This window comes from Lissotriton vulgaris, chromosome 8, assembly GCF_964263255.1.
Source record: "Lissotriton vulgaris chromosome 8, aLisVul1.2, whole genome shotgun sequence".
Lineage (NCBI taxonomy): Eukaryota > Metazoa > Chordata > Amphibia > Caudata > Salamandridae > Lissotriton > Lissotriton vulgaris.
This window is the reverse complement of record NC_141696.1, coordinates 1,350,967,683-1,350,990,915: the sequence shown is the minus strand read 5'-3', so window position 1 is coordinate 1,350,990,915 and position 23,233 is coordinate 1,350,967,683. Positions and strand designations below refer to the sequence as shown.

General features: G+C 44.4%; 1 protein-coding gene across 1 annotated transcript in view; it reads right to left on the bottom strand.

Annotated features, from left to right (window-relative positions):
- CCDC82 (coiled-coil domain containing 82) overlaps positions 1 to 23,233 on the bottom strand; it is a 149,692-nt gene that overhangs the window by 5,032 nt on the left and 121,427 nt on the right. The window contains exon 8 of the mRNA XM_086935291.1: positions 7,775 to 7,957. Within this exon, the coding sequence (XP_086791417.1) occupies positions 7,775 to 7,957 (183 nt within the window). The remainder of the gene's footprint in view (positions 1 to 7,774; positions 7,958 to 23,233) is intronic.

The window sequence follows — 23,233 nt, the reverse complement described above, 5'->3', positions numbered from 1 at the left end:
GAGTGCTGTTGTTTTCTTTTTGTAAGAAGGGAGATATAGTTGGGGTACTAGACTTGAATGCAAATTACTTGATTGGGAGAATTTGGTGATTTTTGTCTGGAAGACGTTAGGACCTTTACCATTTATTGCCTGTTGAGTTAAACATAATAGTTTGAATGAAGATATTCTTGTGACTGCTAACCCATGACGAGCTTTCAAGGCAGAGGAGATATGTGTGTAAGTTGTTACATTTAAAGGTAATTTGTGCGGCTTTTTCTTGATCTCCGTGTTAACTCAAGGGGGCTTGATACTAACACATAAATGGTGCTCTTCTTTCATTAATCTTATGAAGACCAACAAAGGTGCATGTTTCACTGATTTCATTTGGTTTAATGGGCTATATTGATTTACCTTACGTAAAAGAACTATGCAGACAACAATACCTGTTCTTGTAAAACTAGAGCTGTAAGGGCGCAAATCCTCTGGCTGAACTGGATCAAATGTGACCTTACCAACCAGGTCAAAATATGTAAACCAGAGCAGTCCACTATACTTAAGTATACCTTACCTCTAGAATGCAGGAGCACAACAAAAACTGGAGGCTACATATTATGTTTTACCATATATAATGTCCATTCATAAAGTGCACATGAAAAATATCATAATCTCTTGATCACTCGTGGCAACATTGGCAAATCATGTTGTCTCCAAGTTAGTTCAGAAAATATGCATATTAATAAAGGTTACCAAATACAGACAGGTCATTATATTGAACTAAAAGACCGGCATGAACTTTTACTTTTGAATTTTTAAGATATTCCTCTAAAAATATTACAAGTTATCTCGCTGCATAATTTACCTAACTTGTCTTTGCATAGCTCCATGGCTCAGGACGCGCTTCCTGTGACCTTTGCCACTCCTTTTACACCATTCACTGAATCACCCCTTTTATTATACACTTCAAATTCTTATAAGATCTAGCCTTTGAGATTGTTGTCTAAATATGCAGCCACTTTAGAACACATGAGGGGGCTTTGGGCCAGCAGGCTTCATCCACTGGTCTGTTAAACCTTATAGCAGGGAGCAATACATTAGCCCACTTTACCCGTGGGCTCTCTTCACTTTCAGGTACTCCACAACGTTTGCGTACATTGTTTACCTTGTCTTAAAATGTGTTATTTTCTCTTTGTAGAGTACTGCTCTAGTGTTCCTGTCACGTGTGACTGGGAGCGCTGGGAGCGATTTTGGTGGATGGTAGCCCGGCTGTGCGAGAGGCTGCAGCTTTCTCCCGGCGCTTTCCCTTAGTTAATAAATATGTAACCTCTCACCCCGTGTCCTGCCTCTTTTGTACCCCATAAGCCTCTCTACAAATTGGCGACAAGGCTGGGGAGGCGAACACACGACTGTCGTCCAGCAACACAAGTGTGCCAGTATTAGCGGTTCCAGGACCGGGAGGGAGAGCGCGGTAGCGGAGCCGCCACCCATCAGCTGGAAAGTGCGGGAGCCCCGCGCAGAACAGACAGTGAAGTGACCGCAGACACCGTTGTGCGGCCGGGCGGCCCTACGCATAGACCCGGGAGAGAGCAGCTGCACCTAGACGGCGGCGGCACCATCACGGAGCGGGGGAAAGAGGCGCTTATAGAGGGGGTAGTCCTCACACGCCTGGGTGATGGGGCTTGAATAACTCCACCCAGACGGCTGACACAGCAAAGAGAACCCACCCACATTCTGAGAGCAAGCCCAAAGAGCCTGGAAACTCAAGACCAGCAGCAAAATCGGAGTGTGAGCACCTCCCACATCCTGGGGCAAGCACGAGGAACTTGGAATCTCAAGGCCAGCAGCTAAAGCAAAGAGCACCTACCCACATCCTGAGGGCTAACACAAGTAGCAGAGAAGTTCAAAGCCTGCAGCTAAGGGCGAGAAACAGTCCAGCAAACAGGCCTGCCCGCATTCCCAGTGTGCACACAGCATGCACTGCAGACCAATGCTCTAGCCAGCCACGTCCTAGGCCTGCCACACCCCACGATCACGGGGCCACACAGGTCGCCCAGCAGTGCAGTGCAGCCTGACAAACCCGGCCCACAGGCACCCCAGGCAGCACACCAGAGGTACTCAGCCCCCTAGCAGCAACACAAGCACGCCAAGCTGGTGGAAGACAATTAATCCTGGCGCACCAGGGACAAGCCGCATGAGTGAAGAACTCATGCACCAAGCAGAGACTGCAGGCCAGCTCGAACAGGGAGCACCAGGGAGTCCTCCACACAGGTCAGAAGAAGCACAACCAAGAAGGGAATGTGTGCCCAAACCTTCTCCCTCACAAACCCGGTTCCCTTCCCAGGGGAACCGGCAATAAAATGGGAAGATTGGAAGCAGTACTTCCTGAGCTACCTGTCGGCGCTGGAAGATGAAGGGGACAAAGTCTTTCTGAGTAAGAGGAAAAAGGAGATCCTACTGCACAACTTAGGTCCGGAGGGCATCAGAGTATATACGAACTTAGTCAAAAAGACCAGACCACAAGAAGATGTCGACGTGTTCCAACACGCCATTGAGGACCTGGACAGCTATTATCAGCCGGTGGTATGCACGGCAATAGACCGATTCAACTTCTTTCAACAGAAACAACTCACAGGGGGGTCAGTGGATGACTATGTGGCAGCACTAAAGAGATTAGCAGTCACCTGCATATTCGGAGCACTTGACGATGATTTTATACGAGACCATATCATCATGCATACGGTGAACACCTCGATACAAGAGAAGCTGTAGGTCAGCGGCGATGCTCCACTCAAAGAGATAGTTGCCATGGTCAAGAAGGCGAAACTCTCAAAGCGATATACAGAGGCTGCCAAAAAGGACAATGCCAATAAAGCGACGGTGAGCAAGATAACAGACGCCACCCCCCAGGAGTGGAAGCCGCCGTTCACAGGAAGCGCTAGACAGCCCAAGAAATACACACCCAAAACGGCAGTGAACCCGAAACCCCAAGGGGAGGACAAAAACAATTGCTACAGGTGTGGCAACAGGACACACGCTGCCAATGACAAACGATGCCCAGCCTTCAGAGCCAGGTGCCAATACTGCAGGATCAAAGGACACTTCGAAGAGGTTTGTAGACTCAAGCCCCGGAAAACGTCAGTAAAGTATGTGGCGCAGGACTCGGAAACAGAAAAAGGAGGAGGCGAAGACGACAGCGTGCTGTGTATTGATGACCAAGTCTTGGGCATAGACTGCAATCACAAACACACGAGGGTCCCTGAATACAAATACTAGGAGGAGGAGGCAGGGAACAAACTAGAATCAAGAACAAGGGAACCTCCCCTAGAACATAATATACATTTAGGTACTAACTCCAATTCTTTTCAAACATCATCATTGTCCCAACCAGAAAATTTTATTTGAAAAACATATGTCTATTTATTATAATTTTTTTATGGCATTAGATGAATCCAAAAACATCAAAGACATCAAAATATATACATTCTATTAACATCTCAAAACATATGCAACACAGCCCTCTCATAACCTCAATACATCGGGCATAGACTGCTCCCAGACACGCAAACCGCTATGCAAACTTTCCATAGGAGGGATTCAAGTCTCAATGGTGGCTGACTCAGGTCCCCCATATGCCATCATACAACGCAGTATTTGGGACCGAGACTTCGCGCAGGTCATAGGCACACATCCATCCTGTCACCGGGGAACCCATTCCCATGGTGGGCTTCCGTCCGCTGCTAGAAGAGTTCAAAGGCCGCACGGCAGAAGGGAAGCTGTACGTGGCAGAGAAAGAACCCTCAGTGTTATGATGGGTGGATCAAGGCGGCTTAGGGATTCAACTGAACCCTGGGGGTACGACAAGTCCTGATAGTAAGCCCAGAAGGAACATATGACGCCAACACGTGGAAATCTACCTTCCCGACAGTATTCAGAGGCACCATAGGCAAGTTGACGAAATTTACTCACAAGCTATGCCTCAAGGAGGGGGCCAAACCGGTGAGCCATCAAGTACGGAACATTCCCTTCAATTATAGAGACGCAGTGCAACAAGAGTTGCAACGCTTGGAAGACAAAGGAGTGATAGAGCCAATCGAGAGCGCAGAGTGGCTGGCGCCATTGGTCGTAGCCAGGAAACCCAACGGTAAAGTGCGCCTGTGCATCGACTTGAGGGAGCTCAACAAAAATATCATAGTTGATAAGTTCCCGCTGCCTAGGATCAACGAGATGCTGGCACAGACGAAGGACATCAAGTGATTCTCCACCATAGATCTAACCTCAGCATACCACCAGATCATGCTACACCCCACGTGCAGAAAGCGGACATCGTTTATCATGCCTTTTGGGTGCTACCAGTTCCGGAGGATGCCGTTCGGACTGGCATCCGCCGCGGCAGAGTTCCAGAAGTTGATGCATAAACTTTTCAAAGACACGGAAGGAGTGCAGTATTTCCAGGACGACATCCTGATCATGGGGAGAACCAAAGCAGACCATGATGCCAAGCTAACTATGGTACTGCGCATCCTGAAGCAGAACGGCCTCCCTGCAGAATGGGACAAGTGCAAGTTCGGAGTCACCTCAGTAACGTACTTGGGCCACGAAATAAGCAATAAAGGAGTCACCCCAAAAAAATTGAATGGAACGGCAATCAAGAATGCACCGACACCCAGGAACAAAGACGACGTCCGTTCCTTCTTGGGAATGGCAGAATTTTACAGCAAATTTGTTCCTCATTTCGCCACCAAAATGCATAATATGCGTCAGCTACTAAAGGAGAAGACCACCTCCGCATGGTCGGAGGCATCCCAAGAAGAATTTCAACAAATCAAAGAGACAATCTGCGGAGCTGTGCCTCTACATGATTTGACCAACGAGCATTATCAGTCCTCACCACCGATGCCAGTGACAGAGGGTTGGGAGCAGTGCTTATGCATAGGTCTGCGGAGGGTGTATTGTCAACTATCAGCTTCGCATCTCAATCCCTAGCCCCGAATGAAGAAAAGTTCAGTGTGGTGGAGAAAGAGATGCTAGTGGCGATCTGGGCAATGGAAAGATTTCACCAATTCCTTTGGGGCTCCAGATTCCTGCTCAGGACGGACCACAAGTTGTTAGTTTAGGTCCTCACAACTACCGGACATGCAAATGCCACTCCTCGCAAAGCGAAAATTACACTCAAGTTATTGGACTATGTGTACGATGTGGAATACATCGCGGAGGACCAAGAGCCAGTCATAAGTGTGCAAGAGTGGAGAACGGCATACAAAAACAACACAATCCTCACAGCAGTCAAACGGTTCATAATCACAGAAGAAGCACCTGGATGCAGAATATCGGAAATTCTACAAAGTCCGAGAAGAGCTATCAGTAGGGGACCAAGATGTATTCTTACTACGAGGAGACACAGTAGTCCCTCCACACCAACTGGTAAAGCGTCTACTCACGATTCTACATAAAGGACATTTGGGTATAATAAAAACTAAGCAGAGTCAAACAAGCCTACTGGTGGCCTGCACTGGACAGAGAGTGTGAACAGTGCTGCAACGCAGACAAGACACAGAGCATGCTGCGACCACCTTTAGGGAAGTTCACTAATCCAGGCAACCCATGGGACGAATTGTCAGTGGACATCCTGGGCCCTGTCTTAGACACGCAGAGCATACCCAAGTATGTCATTGTGCTCATGGACCGGTATTCCAAGTGGCTGGAAATCAAGATATGTGAGACTGTGGACACTGACACTGTACTTGAGTTCCTCACCGCCACATTTCTGAGGGAAGGAATCCCAAGACTCATAACATGTGACAATGGGCCTCAATTTATGTCCGACAAATGGAACGCATTCATGGACCGGAATGGTATTCAAATAAAACACACCCCGGTATACCATCCTGCTGGGAACGGCCTAGCAGAAAGATTCAACCGGGTCATCATGGTATCTGTGCAAGCGGCCATCAACGCGAGGAAGAATTGGGAGACAGAACTCTGAAGTACAGTATGGGCTTACCGTATCACTCCCACCAAGACAGGATATAGCCCGTTCAAGATATTGAGAGGCCGTGACCCGTTCACCAGAGACAATGTGGCGTGGAAACAACGGACAATACAAAGCAAATGGACTCTGGCAGTGGTGCGCAGCAACCTAGAGAAAGCGCAAAAGATCTACACGGACCACTACAACAGGCGGTACAATGTCAAAGACACGTCAATGGAAAGGGGAATGGGTCAGAGTGAAGCTTGCTCAGTTGCGAAGAAAGGGCGATAGCAAGTTTAGTAAGCCCCTGCAAGTACAAGAAGTCTGCACGAGATCTGCCTTGTTAAGTGATGGAAAGGTATGGTCCCAAGACAGGATGTCCAGATGCAACAAGGTGTTGAAGTGGGCCAAGACGGGAGTAAAGCAACCAGAAAGGAACGACCACTGGAACATGGAGGAGGAAGAACACACGATGGACGCAGGAGAACAAAGTGTTGACGCAATGAGTACCAACGCAGAAGGAATGAACACCACCAGAACGCAGAACAACCCAGTAGACATAGGGCGACAAGCACAGCTGGAGAACCAAGAAGCAAGTGGTATGGACACTGGGGGTCAAACACAGGGGACACCCAATGATGCCCCATCAAGTGGAAGCAGAGACACCTGGACATGCACCCCGGTAAAACACACAGGTAGAGCTGTTGTACTGCCCAAAAGGTACTGTGAGTACGACATGAAAATATAATCACCTATCATCATGAAATGCCAATCCTGTTGAGCATCCTCGTATTGTTGTTTGTGTTGTAGTATCGCAAAAGGGGGGAGATATGTAGAGTAGCGCTCTAGTGTTCCTGTCACGTGTGTGTGTGGAACGCTGGGAGCGCTGGTAGCGATTTTGGTGGATGGTAGCTCGGCTGTGCGAGAGGCTGCGGCGTTCTCCCGGCGCTCTACCTTAGTTAATAAATACGTAACCTCTCACCCCGTGTCCCGCCTCTTTTGTACCCCATAAGCCTCTCTACACTCTTCAGTGTGAAAAGTCTTTCAAAGTGAGCTATTTACATTTTACCGTCTATCTACTTTGATTTTACTTGGGGTACAAAGTTAGATGACGGTTTATTTTCCGACTCCTTTTTAAGGTTGCTTATAAAGAAATGTTTAACTGATATTGTAGCTTTCTGCAATTTGAATGGTATGTTAAGGTGATGATGTATTTTCTTTCTCCCCTGTAGTGACTCCAGCAACAGGTGAGCTGTGCAAATTCCTACTTTATTGAACAACCTTGTACACGTATGGTGAACATGTACCAGCAGCTGTAAAGCACAGCATCAACTTCCCTCAACATTACACAACATGACTTCTAGAGCTAGAACATACAAACCATCATAATTCTATATTTTGTAAAGGCCTTTTACAATTCTACATGAATGGCTTAAGAAACTAATACAACTCATTACTAAATCCCCTTAACAAAATATGTAGTAAAATGCACATCGCAACTGAAATGCTAGTTGTTTTTAAACATCACTAGTAAAATAGTCACCTCAGTCAATGTCTTTTAAAATTAACATTTTAATTGCAAGAAGATGGTGGCCACATCTCGGGACAATCTGTTGTCTTATCTTTTTATTTTTGTGGCGTATTCTTGCTATAAAAATGTAAACAAAAGGTGACCATTGCACCTGCATGCCAAGGCCCGACTGATTGGCTTTGCCAATACTTCTTACAAAATGTATTGGAATAAAGCACAATAACTGGGGAGATGGCATTCCATGAAAAAATAAAAGTATTCATAAAGAAAATCCACTACAAAAACAAGCAAAAACTTACCGTCTGCAGCCAAGATGTCTTCAGTTTCGTAAAAATCATATCCACTGTTTCTTTGACTGGCAAGTCATCCTTTTGAGCACACTCTGCAAGAGTTATACATTGCCTATACAGCTTATATTTGAAGTGCTTCAGTTGATGATAAACTCTTGTACGTTCAGCGCAAACGGTGCCAACTTTCAAAATCTAATTCAAGCGAAAAAGCACATACACAAGAATGATTGTTAGGAAAACTATGAAGATATGTGTAACCAGGATATTAAAGAGTCACTTTTGAATTTTCAGTTCGGTGCTGGTCAACAAACATGCCACACTTGTCTAATCGTTTATCATACTTCTACCCAGTTTATAAAGACTGCCTAAAAGATCGTTAGAACTTGCAGGCATAAATGTCTGGAGGCAGTGTGCAAGTAACGTTTAAGTTCAACCAAAGAGTGAGGCCGAATAGACACTCAAAGACAAAGTTTAACAGTTTTTCAGACTTGAGCATTGTATGCAGTAGCGGCTGCCTATGTACAGGGGTGGTGAGGCACGAAAGAAAAATAATGAAAACTTACGTTCCCAGCTGCACGCCTCTCCGAGCTCTCTGCCACCGGAAGCACCCAGGCTGCCGGACTCTCCCACCCAAACACGACGCTGCAGGAGCAACATCGTGATTGGTCTGAGCGGCCTGTATGGCCACTCAGGCAGTACCTGGGAGGCTGGGTATGATCTACACTGGGCTGTGCAACATAGCCCAGTGGAGAACTTACCAAGTGTGCATGACTGTTTGGCCAGCCCCAGAGGGCCAGCCAAGCCGTCATGCGCACTTAGGGAGTGAGTGCAAACTACTCCTGCTCCCTCTGATGGTGACAAGCCGAGCCCCGCCCGACCTAGCTGGAGTCCCGCAAAGAAAAATGATAATATTTAAATTATAATAACTTCTTGTCATTATCATTTTATTTGTCTTTTGCACTGCTCAACGTGCAGTGGGACAACCCTCCTCCGCGGAGGAGCTGCCACTGACTGGACGTACACAGTTGCTAATGTGTGTTGTAAAGCTCCATATTTCACAGGTAAGCCTGAAATGTACAAATTATTTCAGGATTCGCTGGGAAATATTCATTTCATCATCATAATGACAGCCCCCAACCACCCTGCACATTTTAACATCTTCTGCGCTGCTAGGATTATATGACAAGGAATACCACATTATGCAATAAGGTTATCTAAATTAAGTAAGAAAACAGGTTATGTGGCACGCTCTTGGTCAGTATTATGTTTATCGATTTGAGATAGAAATAATATTTTTGGTGAAAGCCTAGAATTTTGCAAATTATGTGGTAAGGACAGTAAATCTAGAGTTATGAAGTAAACACTGTGACTAGAGAATTGCCTAAATCCGCTGACCTTCATGAATGTGCATTGTGTCATAAAAAATTTATTCAAGAAAGGTAAACAAAGCCTAGATAGTCTAATTCCAAACAGTTCCCATTGTTAGTTGCACTTAGCAGAAAACTGCTTCTTCAAGCTAACTGGCTCCATACTAAACATGTTATATATAAAATTAGAACATTGGAATGTTGGGAGCTCCATTGTAGAATCTGGAGTGCTTCCTGCTTCTATGGGCCGGTAAAGGCCCGCAGAGTAACATTCCAATGTGTTACAAAGGCCTCTCGGAGCCCGAGGGGAGTTAAATCCCCTCGAGCTTCGGGAAGCCTTTGTTTAATTTGTTAGAACATTCTGCCCTCTAGTAGCAGAATGTTCTAATAGCCTTCGTAGCAGCACTATACCGGCTATTAAAGTCCCGTCCCTTGTTAAAGTCCCTCGCCTTCGGCTCGGGCCTTTAATGCGGAGCGGGCCTTTAATAGCCTGCTAGGTAGGCTATAAGGCTATTATACATAACGGGCCCTATATTGCCATATCATAGCTCTGTAGACACTTGCAAACCACTCAGTTTTAACCACTTGGTTTATGATGTCAACAGATCCTGTTATATATTCTCCCTACCACATTTTTTGATCTGCCTATAGATTTGGCTCCCATGGATGGATCTGCGCCAGATTTTGCAACTAGCTTAAAAGCAGAGTCAGCAAGCCAATTTCCATGCAGTCTGTGCATGGGGGAAGTGTTAAAAAAGGGGTTTATTATTATTTTTTTTAATTATGTGTTTCCAATTTTAGCTCCTATGGAAAATTTTGCTTGCACCTACAGGAAAAAGTGCTCACCAGTTTTAGGTCACACGTGGCATAAAAGTAGAACTTAGAAAGCGTGCTTTTGTTGATTTATTCTAAATGTGTTCAAAAGTTTCTGAGACACAAGTGATTAATAAAGGTGCTGGGTAGTTAAAAAGAGTTAACACTTTTGAATAAGTTGCTCTTTTGATTCACACGTACCCGCAGACTGGATCCTTGCTATAATTTGTAGACTATGTCCTAAGTTTGCGAACAACACTTGCCATTTGGGTGTATCGAGTAAGGGGACTTGAATTTAAGTTCACAAACTATAGACACATTCGGGTGCAGTTTACAATATAAAAAAATACATTATTTCTAAATTAAATTTGTGGTTTAGAAGTGGGCTTGGCTCATATTGTTTTGAAAGGATGAGTTGTTGGGGAAATGAAACTATTTTAAAACATACTGTGACCTTAAACTCAGGATCAAGACCACAGACTCGGCAAGCCTTTTAAGACTTCTACCAAGGCTTGTAGAGTTGGAACAAAGAGGACATACTTTTTGGCATTAAAAATCATTGTGGGGTTTTTATTGACTGATGCGTCATATATTCTTTACCACATCAAAAAATATCTGTTCCATTGCAGCAATAGGCATATCCACCATTTTGGGAAAAGCAGGACACCAGTGAAGTTCACAAAGACAGGCAATGTGGCTGTAAAAACTGAACATTGGCTGACACAGCTGATAAGGAGCTTCATCAGCTTAGGAAAAGAGTATCATATGCAGTGGAGAAACGACAGAGAGAGAAACATTGTTATCAGACCCCATTGTGTGAAAGCTTTTCAAACATCCCCCTGGAGACAAAAATCTAATGCCAAGGGGTCAAGTGCATGCTGAGCAAACCAAGATTTTGCCATCTCAAGTTGAAGCACGAAAGAGGAGTATTGGAGGTTCCTGGAAGAACAGAAGGAAAAACCCAAATACAAGCGAACCAGATCCAGAAAGACCCCAGAATGTTCTGGAAGAGGTATCGTAGGAAGCAAAAGAGAACATTTCCCCAGCGAGGCCTCAGTTAATTGGTTTTCTGTGATATTTACTTTGATGGCACAGACTCATGGAAACGTCTGTGATCAAGAGGGAACACAGATGTTTGTTTTCACATGAGGAAGCGTTTGCTGAGGCATTAGATTCCTTGGTCTAAAGAGCAGTAACTGAAGCCCTAAACCCCTGCTAAGACAGATATGTTGTTGGTAGCTGGCCATCCAGAAGAAGAACCACTTGCTTGGGAGGAATAAGATTTACAGGTCCCCAGGACCTATGAACCATGGTGAAACAAGGCTGTTTCTAATCTTACTAGAACCAAGGGCAAGAATAAGAAAACGATGCACTCTAATGCCTTTGATATGTTCAAGGAGCCTTTTCTGACCAAGTCCCATATCCTGTACCCCATAACCTCCAGCCAAGAGGCACCACAACCCAACAGTGCCAGCAAAATGTTTACCAACAAAATTGTGATATTATTCCCACCAGAGAAAATCTACCAGAGTATGAAGGAATGGGTAATGGGGATTCTCCTGATGACTCTTGAGGAGAAGCTTGCTCCAAGCATGACCCCAATGTACTACAAATGCAAAGATCTTAACCCGGAGAGTGAAGAAGGGGTCCTGGGGCTGACCATGTTAGACCCAGAGGATATGATCAAGGGGAAATGCGTCATGTTGCAGTTTGGGAAATAAAGCACTGAAGAAACTCTTTCCAGCGTGGTGGTCCGTTCCTGGATGTTTGCTGGAGTAATTGCATGCAGTCAGGTCCGTGTGTTTAAGAGGAAGTTTTGCATATGGCCTTCTTTATTTTCTGGGTCCCACTCGACCTCGAAGTAAAAAGAGACGCGTTTCGGCTTCACTGAAGCCTTTGTCAATCAAATTGCCACCATACATCTGGGAGTATATATAGCCCTTCCTCTCTCATAGACATTAAAGAAATACTGCTTTGAATAGCTATTCTCATTGAAATCAAAAACAAGCGTCGGAAAAAGTCTAAAGCCAGTAATAACACATCATAATACAGTGAGTATTGAGCGCTAATTGCAATTATATGTTAAATTTGATTACTGCATAATGCATCAATAGCTTGTGTTCATCACAATAGGTCAAGTTACAATTCCAAGCATGTGCGCAGATAAGTTTCATCACAAGCCTGCAGGGGGAATATCTCTGGCCTCATTAGCATATGACGACGACAATTTCTCTTCGAAAAGTTGCCCTTCACATAGTAAAACAGCAACATGATATGGTACACATGTATAAAACTCGTGTATATATATATATATATATATATATATTAAATATATGGTATGACTTTTTGACAACGACTGTGTTGTTGAAATGCGTCAAAGTCAATAAATTCGAACTTTGCCACTACTTATAAATCCAGTGTGCAACTTTTCTTGAGCAGCAGCAGCGCAGCACGAGGCGATTGAAATATATATATATATATAAATATATATATATATATATATATATATATGCAAATTTTTAGTCACAAAAGGCACTGATGTAAAAATGACTGCTAGATTTTTACCCAGGTTTGTAAAATAGCTTAAATAGGGTATCAATAGATCATAAAGAAAATATCACAGAATCTGGCAGAAGTTTCCAGCCCACTTACTAAAATATTAAATATGGTTAAAGTTTTAAAATGTCTTTTTCACACAACATCTTGGTTGGCACAATTTCCCATAATACTGTTGAGGGTGATGTGAGGTGTCTCAATTTTGGGTAGTGGCATATGGAAAGTGTAGGGGCCCGACCCGGGTCGCGAGACGCCCCGCTGCGGATGAGCGGCTCCACCACGCCTATGAAGTTTGAAATGGCCGTGTTTGGAACAGCGTTGCCGTTCGAGGTCAATACTGGCTGGGACTATGTCATCTTCATTGCCAGCTAACCTACTATAGGTTTTTAAGACTTTGTGGAGGAATGGGCAAACTACTCAAGTTTAACTACGTTTACCAGGATGCAACATGGCCACGCCCACTGTGGCGAAACTGATTACATAAGCGCAATTACCATGGCGCGGAAAACCTGCATCATTCCTCCAGCAGAATCCAGTGAGAAAGGGCTCGGGGAGCCCGAAACCGGGAGGGACACAAATATTGCTGAAATCAGATGCCGTTTACCTGCCGCCCAAGAGAAATAAAAGGCTTGCAAACGCTGATGTGAGGCATTTTCCTAAATATTCATTGAAGAAAAAACATTTCAAAGGTGAATTTTTTTTTAGTAAATATTTATACATTGGTTGAATCCTCTCTGTAGCTTATCCTAAAACTGAATTAACAGAAAAACTATTTTGTGCTGAATTTTGGGTTTCTTCACAGAAAACGCTCCAGTCCTTTACAGTGAAAACAACTTTTTGGCACTAGTTGCCGTTGGAACTTTTCAAAAGTAAATTCTAGCATGTACCACTTTTAAATACTAGGCACCCTACCTAAGGGGCAACTAAGCCTACATTGGGGTGCCTTTTTAAATATTTCAGTATGGTTCTTTACCTGTCAAAAAGGCTACTTTTAGAGGTCTGTTGCAGTTTTAAAAGCAGAATAGAGACAGTGGTTCTGCCATGAGGAAGGACATTCCTTTAAACAAATACATTTGTCCTCCCAAATGTAGGACTATCAATTAATGATACATGAAAACACACCGTTGACCATAGACATGAATAGACATTACAAATGACAAAGATTCAATTGGACTTGAAAACTTGTGTACGATATATTGTACCCAGATAGACACATTTATGTTTGGAATGAAAATTGTATGTCTATTTAGGGTGATCTAGTATATATGGACGCTGAAACAAGTTTTTGTTTATTTATGTATAACATTGGGATTTTCTATTTTTTCTGTCACTACTTTGTATTTTTGTACTTCCTGTTGTATGGTATTGAATCTGCAGAATATGTATTAGTCCTGTCTTTTATTATTATTGATATGTCTATTATCACATACGGTACATGACTTTATAATATATCACACACAATCTTTCAAGTCCAATTGAGTCTTTGTTATTTGTAATTTGTATTCATGTCTATGGTCAGCTGTGTTTTCATGTACCATTAATTGATAGTCCTACATTTGGGAGGATACATTTATTTGTTTAAAGAAATTCTCTTCCTCATGGCAGAACTACTGTCTATATACTGTTGATATTCCCCAGGTTCTGCATGATACTGGGACACCCCGTTATTATTTTTGAGCAGTTTTTAAAGCTGCAGCAGTGAGCTTACAGAGAAAAGCCTGAAGCCATGTTTTGTTTGTCAGCCTACTGAATGTCTTATGCTGCAGTCCACAGGTGAAATTGAACTTTGCATGCCATTGTTTTATTTTCTTGTACCGTGGCCCTACTGGAAAGTTAAATATGCCAACTGGAGATTATCAATGTTACCATGCTTTAGGCTTCAGAACACATGCCCTGGGGTATGGAGAGCAGTGAGTTCATGAGTTCAAGAAGAAGCAATATAAATCAACAAAAAATGGGGGTGATCTCCCAAGAAAGGGATTTTCTCACATATCCTATGACCAGGAGACATGATGGTGTACCTAGACCTGAATGATGCATTCCTCATGGTCCCCATTTTTTTTTGCCTCACCACAGATTCCTGCTGTTAATATGGAGAGGTAAAGTGCCTAAGGTTACCTTCAACATCTTGGTGATTTACCAAGCTTCTGAGACGGGTTATAAAGGTCCTTAGAAATTAGTAGTGAGATTGATAGTGTGCCTGGAAGACATCCCAATTATAGATCAGTCCACACAATGTCTCAAAATGTCAGTGGACTTGTTCCAGGGTTTACAATTTGTCATCAATGAGGACAAAACCGATTTGGTTCCACAGTAAACCATTCCTCTTGTGTGCTTCACTGACAATTTATTGTAGTCCTCGCTAAAGCTACCACAAAGGAAAGCAGGTAAGTCCGGAAAGAATTCAGGAAGATGCTTGTGGAGGAAAAGGTCTCTCTGTGTTATTTTGCCAGGATCTTAGGCCTGCTTTTGTCTTCTATTCAAGTTATCTCCCTAAGCCACTGCACTTCAGGGCCTTTCAGAAAGAAGGAATTCCACTTTTTATTTACTAGCGCGAAGTACACCAAACCACATAAGCCAGGCCAGACATCCAATAGTGATTGGATCAAATGGAACACAATATAGCATCCACTTTAATTGAAGGCTCCTGTGAGGTGACAAGTGGCCATCACCAGCTGCCCGAGTGGCTCTGTTTGTTCTTTGATACACACACCTGCTCTGTTACATAAATAGCAGGACTGCTTCTTAGAACAAGAGTCCTGAACCAAGTACAAGAGTGCATACAATCTTTGGAAATAATGACAGGTAAATGATTTACTAATTTGCTAGAACTAGTGCTGTGCCAAAAAATAGCAAATTCGTGTGTTACTTTTAGAAATAAAAAATCCATGTTAGAAGATTTCTTTCTATTCACAGCACTGATTCATTTTCTTGCTGCTTCATTCTTTATATTCTTAGTGGTTACAATTCATATGATATGCACTAGATTGGGCTTTTAAAATTAACATTCAGAAATGAATATTCTGTTTTCTAGTGCTCCTGAGTGTATGATCCATTAATGAAAAAGGATTCAGGTTTCCACTACATGTCCACCTCGTTTCTCATGGGATTGATCGCTATCAGAAACACATCTTACACAAACATTGCTTAGTGGGCTGTATATTAGCTGAAGTCCAAATGATTTTCTGGGCTGTGTTAGCACAAGTCCTTAGCGCCAGGGAACTAGAACATCAAGTCCTGTAATCTCGAAGGCTCTAGAAATCATATCAATTTCACAGATACGCTCCTTGCATGTTGTGAAAGGTAGCGCCCATTAGCACTACACAGCTGATCGAAAATAATGTCTAGGTACATCTTGGTGAATATATTTCAGTATGAAACTACAGCAAACTGTCACGTTCATCGAACAATATCATCAGTGATGTATTCAATGATGGCATGTAACATGTCATGAGTGATATATTATGTGAGACCATAAGCAGTGCATTGCGGGCGCAAGCTATAGTAAGCTCACTGAACGATAACTGGTGAATTTCAGTAGGCTTTCAGTTTTTAAAGGTTACTTTGTGTGTGACTTTTTTCAGTGAATTCTTACTTTTTTTTAAATGTAAGTTGAGATCTTATTACCATACCCAAGTAGACCATTGCTTTGAACTTTGGGGACCTGCATCACCAACTGCATTTTTTAGTACTTTTCTACTGCTACAATAGTACTACAGACACTTTTCAAAGTGCTATTCACGAACTGCACCTGTAAAGTACTGCTGCAGTACTAGAGGGAACAAAATACAATATTTAACTTGAAAAAAATATTTAAAATACCTTAATGTTAAATATTAATGTAAATAAATATTAAATCTTTATTTTAAATGTAGAACAAAATAAAAATATCCACAGGACTATTAACTTTATTATGAATTTATTATTTGATTAATTTAAGTAAATTAAATACAATTAGTTTTCTGAACTTTAAATTAATCCCACCTAAAGATAAAAAAGATATACTTTTAATACACTTGAATATGTATTAAAAGAAAGGCACAGAGTTAATTAAAAGTCATGTATTTAATTATATTTTAATAAAAAGCTACATTAATGTTTAAACACAAAAAAGGATGTTAAAAACTTTTCTAATTATATCAATGTGCACGTTTATTTTAGTTTTTAGGGCTCGGCCTACATCCCACGAAGTGGGTGTGGCTTAAGAGTCCTTTTCTGAGGACTTCGAAAATCTAACCTACGAATTCCAGAGAAGCGCATGATTTTTGCTCGTTATTTATGGCAGCTGCATGGCAATTGGCCCTCGCATGGCTGCGTTTTTACAAGCCAGCACGCAATAGGCCATAGGCTGTAGAGTAGCTCCGCTTCCTGCATATTCCGTGCGGACACGCGCAGCAGAAGGCTATATTTCATCCATTACCAGCTGTCAGGGGCCGCAGTAATTGAAGCCAGATGCTCGGCGCGCATTCACCTCTTTCCAGTTCCTTTTTTTTCAGCTGTGTGTGCGCGCATGCTGGCTCCCTGCCAAAGCTTGTTATTGACTGTCATGTTGCTGTTTTTTTTGTGTAATCCATTTCTTATGCACTCTACGGAGGACATGTAAATATACAGGTACTTGATTTGTAAACGCTCCATGCTTGTTGCAAGTAAACAAAGGGCTGGCAGGGATGTATGTCACTACCACGCACACTGTTACAACGCGTACCATTACAACGCGGTTGTAACAACGCAAGTCGTTACAACGACTTGCGTTGGGGGGGGCGCAAATTTAAAAAATATAATTTACTATTCCAACACCAGTCCCCGTGGATAGTAGGGAAGGTGTTGGGATAGTAAATTAAATTATTTTTTATCCTTGTGCTCCACCCAGCGCAATTCGTTGTAACAACTTTCGTTGTTATAACCGCGTGGTAATGGTACTTCGTTGTAACGCGCGCGTTGTAAACGTTGTATACCGGCTGGCAGGGACTCCCCATTCATAATTTGCTGACTGTCTTAAGCCCGGTTACGCTGGGGAGGCGCTGGGCCGCGATTCATGCTTTCTTTCCTCTGGCTCGCAGGCATGTCTCCAGGACGGAGCCGGCTGCCATTCACAGAGTTCCAGGGGAAAGGACGGAGATTGCAAAACAGAAACCCGAGAGGCGCGGAGCACCGAGACGTGCAGCTCGCCCGGGGCGCATTTCACCGTGTAAACACGCAAAGCCATCACTCAGCTATAATCTCGACAATTTTTTAGCCTTCAACATGGCTGGATTTAGCAAAGCTTAGGGACACGCCGGGGAAAAAAAGTAAACATTTGTACTGGGGCCCCCACAATGTGGCGGGGAGACAAAGCAGCCGAGAGACTCTTGGCTGGGCCAACAATGGCGGAGTGACAGGTCGAGGGGGGAGTGGGTCAGGTATGTTAATCTCACCCAGCAATGCGATTAAGGTAAGAGCTGCTGGCAGGCGGCGGGTCCCGCGGAATCCTGCCAGGAGGGAGTGTCTGCCAGAGTTTTTTTCTCCTTTCTGTTTTAAGGAGGAGGCTTGTCATTCCTGCAGTCCCCTCATTACCGCGAGGCAAGGCTCCGCTCAGGCCAGCACCTGTCAAGCCGAGCAAACACGGCGGCCCACGCCCTGCACTTAGGAGCTGTCCCGGGCCGGCATTCCACGGGAGGTGACGGCTGCAGCCGTGGTGCCAGCGCGAGCCTGCAAACGGCACACCTGGGGTCTGCTCTGCATCCGTCATAGAGGGGCGCGTGGACGTGGCTTTCACCCGAGCACAGGTGAGTGTTCACCTAATCAGCGAAATTGCTCCCAGCTGCGCGCCCCCACACCTGCAAGGTCACTGATGCTCAGATTGGCCCGATTTCTTGCTCTTTCTGCAATGGTCTGTATCTCTCCATGTTTGTGAAATTTGGTAAAGTCAAGTGTATGTCTTTGTAAGCGCGTGCCCCTTGCTCAGAGTGAGAGTGACAGCAGTGAGAGTGACTGCAGAGTGAGAGTGACTGCAGAGTAAGAGTGACAGCATGAGTGACAGCAGAGTGAGAGTGACAGCATGAGACAGCAGAGTGAGAGTGACAGCATGAGTGACAGCAGAGTGAGAGTGACAGCATGAGTGAGAGTGACTGCAGATTGGGAGTGACAGCATGAGTGACAGCAGAGTGAGAGTGACTGCAGAGTGAGAGTGACAGCATGAGTGACAGCAGAGTGAGAGTGACTGCAGAGTAAGAGTGACAGCATGAGTGACAGCAGAGTGAGTGACAGCAGAGTGAGAGTGACAGCAGAGTGAGAGTGACAGCAGAGTGAGAGTGACTGCAGAGTGAGAGTGACAGCATGAGTGACAGCAGAGTGAGAGTGACTGCAGAGTGAGAGTGACAGCAGAGTGAGAATGACAGCAGAGTGAGTGACTGCAGAGTGAGAGTGACAGCAGGAGTGACAGCAGAGTGAGAGTGACAGCAGAGTGAGAGTGACTGCAGAGTGAGAGTGACAGCAGAGTGAGAGTGACTGCAGAGTAAGAGTGACAGCATGAGTGACAGCAGAGTGAGAGTGATTGCAGAGTGAGAGTGACTGCAGAGTGAGAGTGACTTCAGTGTGAGAGTGACTGCAGAGTGAGACTGCAGAGTGAGAGTGACTGTAGAGTGAGAGTGACTGCAGAGTGAGAGTGACTGCAGAGTGAGAGAGACTCAGCAGTGTGAGTGTTCCAGAGAGAGCAGGGTATGCTTGTGCGCTTACACGGTGCACTGACACACAGGAGCTAAAACAAAGAACAACTGAACACGTGTCTTGGGAGCTTCATGGAGGCAGCCGGCCCTCTGTGAGGGGAGCAGCAAGGAGGGGACGCCCCAACCAATCAAGGGCAACTACTCACAACCTACTGTACGATTACAACACAGGCCAAAGGGCAGAGCTAGGTCTTTTCGCATTACGTAGGGTGAGCAGTGTGTGAGTGTGTAGGGTGAGCAGTGTGTGAGCGTGGAGGGTGAGCAGTGTGTTAGTGTGCAGGGTGAGCAGTGTGTGAGTATGCAGGGTTAACAGTGTGTGAGTGTGTAGGGTGAGCAGTGTGTGAGTGTGTAGGGTGAGCAGTGTGCGAGTGTGTAGGGTGAGCAGTGTGCGAGTGTGTAGGGTGAGCAGTGTGTGAGTGTGCAGGGTGAACAGTGTGTGAGTGTGCAGGGTGAACAGTGTGTGAGTGTGCAGGGTGAACAGTGTGTGAGTGTGTAGGGTGAGCAGTGTGTGTGTGTGCAGGGTGAACATTGTGTGAATGTGTAGGGTGAGCAGTGTGTGAGTGTGTAGGGGCAGTGTGTGAGTGTGCAGGGGCAGTGTGTGAGTGTGCAGGGTACGAAAACTCAAACTAAGTCCAACACACACACACATAAGACCACACACATAAGACCACAAACATAAAACCACACACACACTACACACACCCTCTCATCACCACACTCTCACCACCACACACTCACCACCACACAACCACACACACACACCACCAGCCGTCAGTGCACACTTTCACCGGGCACAAACACCACCAGCTGTCAGTACACGCTTTCACCGGGCACAAACACCACCAGCCGTCAGTGAAGGCTTCCACCACGCACACACCACCAGACGTCAGTGCACGCTTTCACCAAACACACACACACCACCAGCCATCAGTGCACACTTTCACCAGGCACACATAACACCAGCAGTCAGTGCATGCTTTCACCAGGCACACACACCACCAGCTGTCAGTGCACGCTTCCACCAGGCACACACACCTCCAGCCAGCAGTGCACGCTTCCACCAGGCACACACACCACCAGCCATCAGTGCACAATTTCTACAAGCACACACACCACCAGCCATCAGTGCACACATCAATTGTTAACGCATCCACAATTAACTATTGTAGCAGGGTGTCCAGGGCTAGCAGTGTGTGTGTGCAGGGTGAGCAGAGTGTGAGTATGCAGAGTGAGCAGAGTGTGAGTATGCAGGGTGAGCAGAGTGGGAGTATGCAGGGTGAGCAGTGTTTGAGTATGCAGGGTGATCAGTATGTGAGTATGCAGGGTGATCTGTATGTGGGTGTCTAGGGCCATCAGAGTGTGTGTGTGCAGGGTGAGCAGAGTGTGAGTATGCAGGGTGAGCAGAGTGTGAGTATGCAGGGTGAGCAGAGTGTGAGTGAGCAGGGTTTGAGTATGCAGGGTGATCAGTATGCGAGTATACTGGGTGATCAGTATGTGGGTGTCCAGGGCCAGCAGTGTGTGAGTGTGCAGGGCGAGCAAAGTGTGAGTATGCAGGGTGAGCAGTATGTAAGTATGTAGGGTGATCAGTATGTGGGTGTCCAGGGCCAGCAGTGTGTGAGTGTGCAAGGCGAGCAGAGTGTGAGTATGCAGGGTGAGTATGCAGGGTGAGCAGAGTGTGAGTATGCAGGGTGATCAGTATGTGGGTGTCCAGAGCCAGCAGTGTGTGAGTGTGCAGGGTCAGCAGTGTGTGAGTATGCAGGGTGAGCAGTACGTTGGTGTCCAGGGCCAGCAGTGTGTGAGTGTGCATGGTGAGCAGTGTTTGAGTATGCAGGGTAATCAGCTTTTCACCAAGCTCACACACACCACCAGCCATCACTGCACGCTTTCACCAGGCGCACACACACCACCAACCATCAGTGCACACTTTGACCTGGCATTCACACACCACCAGCCGTCAGTGCACGCTTTCACCAGGCACACACCACCACCTGTCAGTGCACACCAACAGCCATTACTACACACATCAATTGTTAACGAATCCACAATTAACTATTGTAGCAATAGCAGTATTGCAAACTTTACTTTTAAACATAATCATCTAAAGCTCAGCATGCTACCATTGCTACAATTCCAATCCAACCCACACAATTCCATTACACACTACATACATACACTCCATAACACATGGCGAAAAGACATTGCCATTTACAATGCCATTTCCTCTAACTCAAATAAATCCGAGACCTATTGCATTTCTAATGCTTGTTTTCTTAGTATTAATCTAAATGCATGTATATTTTTATCTATTTTAAACAATTGAAACTCATTTAATATTATTTCCTATGAGTTTTTATTTAATGTCCCCATCTCCATTACTTTCTATAAGCGTGGTTGTGCCTGTGTAATGCTAGACTTTACTGTTTTGCAGTAATAATTTAGACGTTCAGTTTGTGAATAACATTTTGTGTAACGATTGTAGTACAGCTGTAGTGCTATTGTAATACTACAATAGTCCTACACAATGCAATTTGCGAATTAGGCCCTGGATTTTGTCAGTGACAGTGAATTTCATTTGTTTCTAAAGTAAGGGAAGCTCGTATTAACATTCCTAACTATAATGTCTCTTTAATCTTTCGTTTTTTGCAGTGAATTGGTGTTTTTAAAAAAATCATATTCAGCCTACACTCCCACTGCTTGCAGTATAAGGTGATGTTAAAGCAACATATATTTTGATTCCATTTTAAATATATTTTTAGAGGGTAATGTCTTGATGGCTGGAAGGATGCAATTCTAAACTCTGTGGGCATTTCCAGGAAATAGCTGTTTTAGAGTCTTTAACTTGCTGAGAGAGACAGTGCTTCACAGTTCTCACTGGTCGAAGGAGGTGGCTAGGTTCTGGGATGTTGTGGAGGTAGAGTGAACAGGTTTTTGGGCAACACAGCTATTTTATAGATACTTATTGCCTGAATCGGGGGCTCACACACTGTGATTACTATTGGTAAGATATGCCAAACTTCCTTGTGTCTGTGGCCAGCCTAGCTGCATGGGACACTGCTTTATGAGGAGCAAGGTTAGTTTAGAAATCCCTTCCTGTAATAATGGACCATAACCCAGCAGTTACATTGGAAGGGCTCTAATCTCTTGTTTCTGGGTTGACAGGTGTGATACCTTGCAAGCGTCTCTGCTGATACTGTGCATCGATATCGGAGTAGATGTGAGCATGTACAAGAAGAGGCCTAATGGGCTGGCCATTGAACATGAGGCATGAGCTGAGACAGGTTTGAACCTGCACTTTGCAGCTTGGTGGGGTCAATCAGAAGGAATTTGGTTTTAGTGCATTAAGTTTGTGGTAGTGCATAATGTGTATAAAAAAATGTTGGTGCCCAAAGTGTTTCATGCGAGGCTACTGCTCACCTGCCGTAATGGCCCTTCATCCACTGGATTGCACTATTTCCATAACCTCAATGCACCAGCAGTGCCTCTCATTGCTTTCCTTCAGTCCTAGCACCATCCCTGCAAAATTAATATACCCCATTCTTTATTAATTTTGCTTATTTTAGGAGATTATTGCGGGTTCTTCGGTGAGGAATGTTTTTTAACAAAAAACACTGTCAAATGTAAACATTTACAACAAACTCTATATATAGATGGACTTAAAATCCAGAGGTTCTCAAAAGGCACTAATAACATATTCCAATACATTAATGGAGTGCTAGGTAGGCTTTACACCACCAGGTGTTATTTCAATTTTTTTTTACATTTTAAGATGCGATAATTAACATGGTGTCATTTAGCAAAATGATGTCCTAAAAACATAAAGACCTCAGGGACCGGCGCACAGGTTTCATTTAGAGGTCACAACGGCGAGCACTGTCTTTCCCTTTGATACCCCTGGCACTGCCCTTGCGACCCTTGCTTTAGAGATCAGCAGGGCAATACCAGGTTAATAATAATAATAATACTAAGCTTATACAGCGCCTGGTTACACTAGCCATTGTGTCCCCGCGCTATCCAGTGGCCTAAGCAAT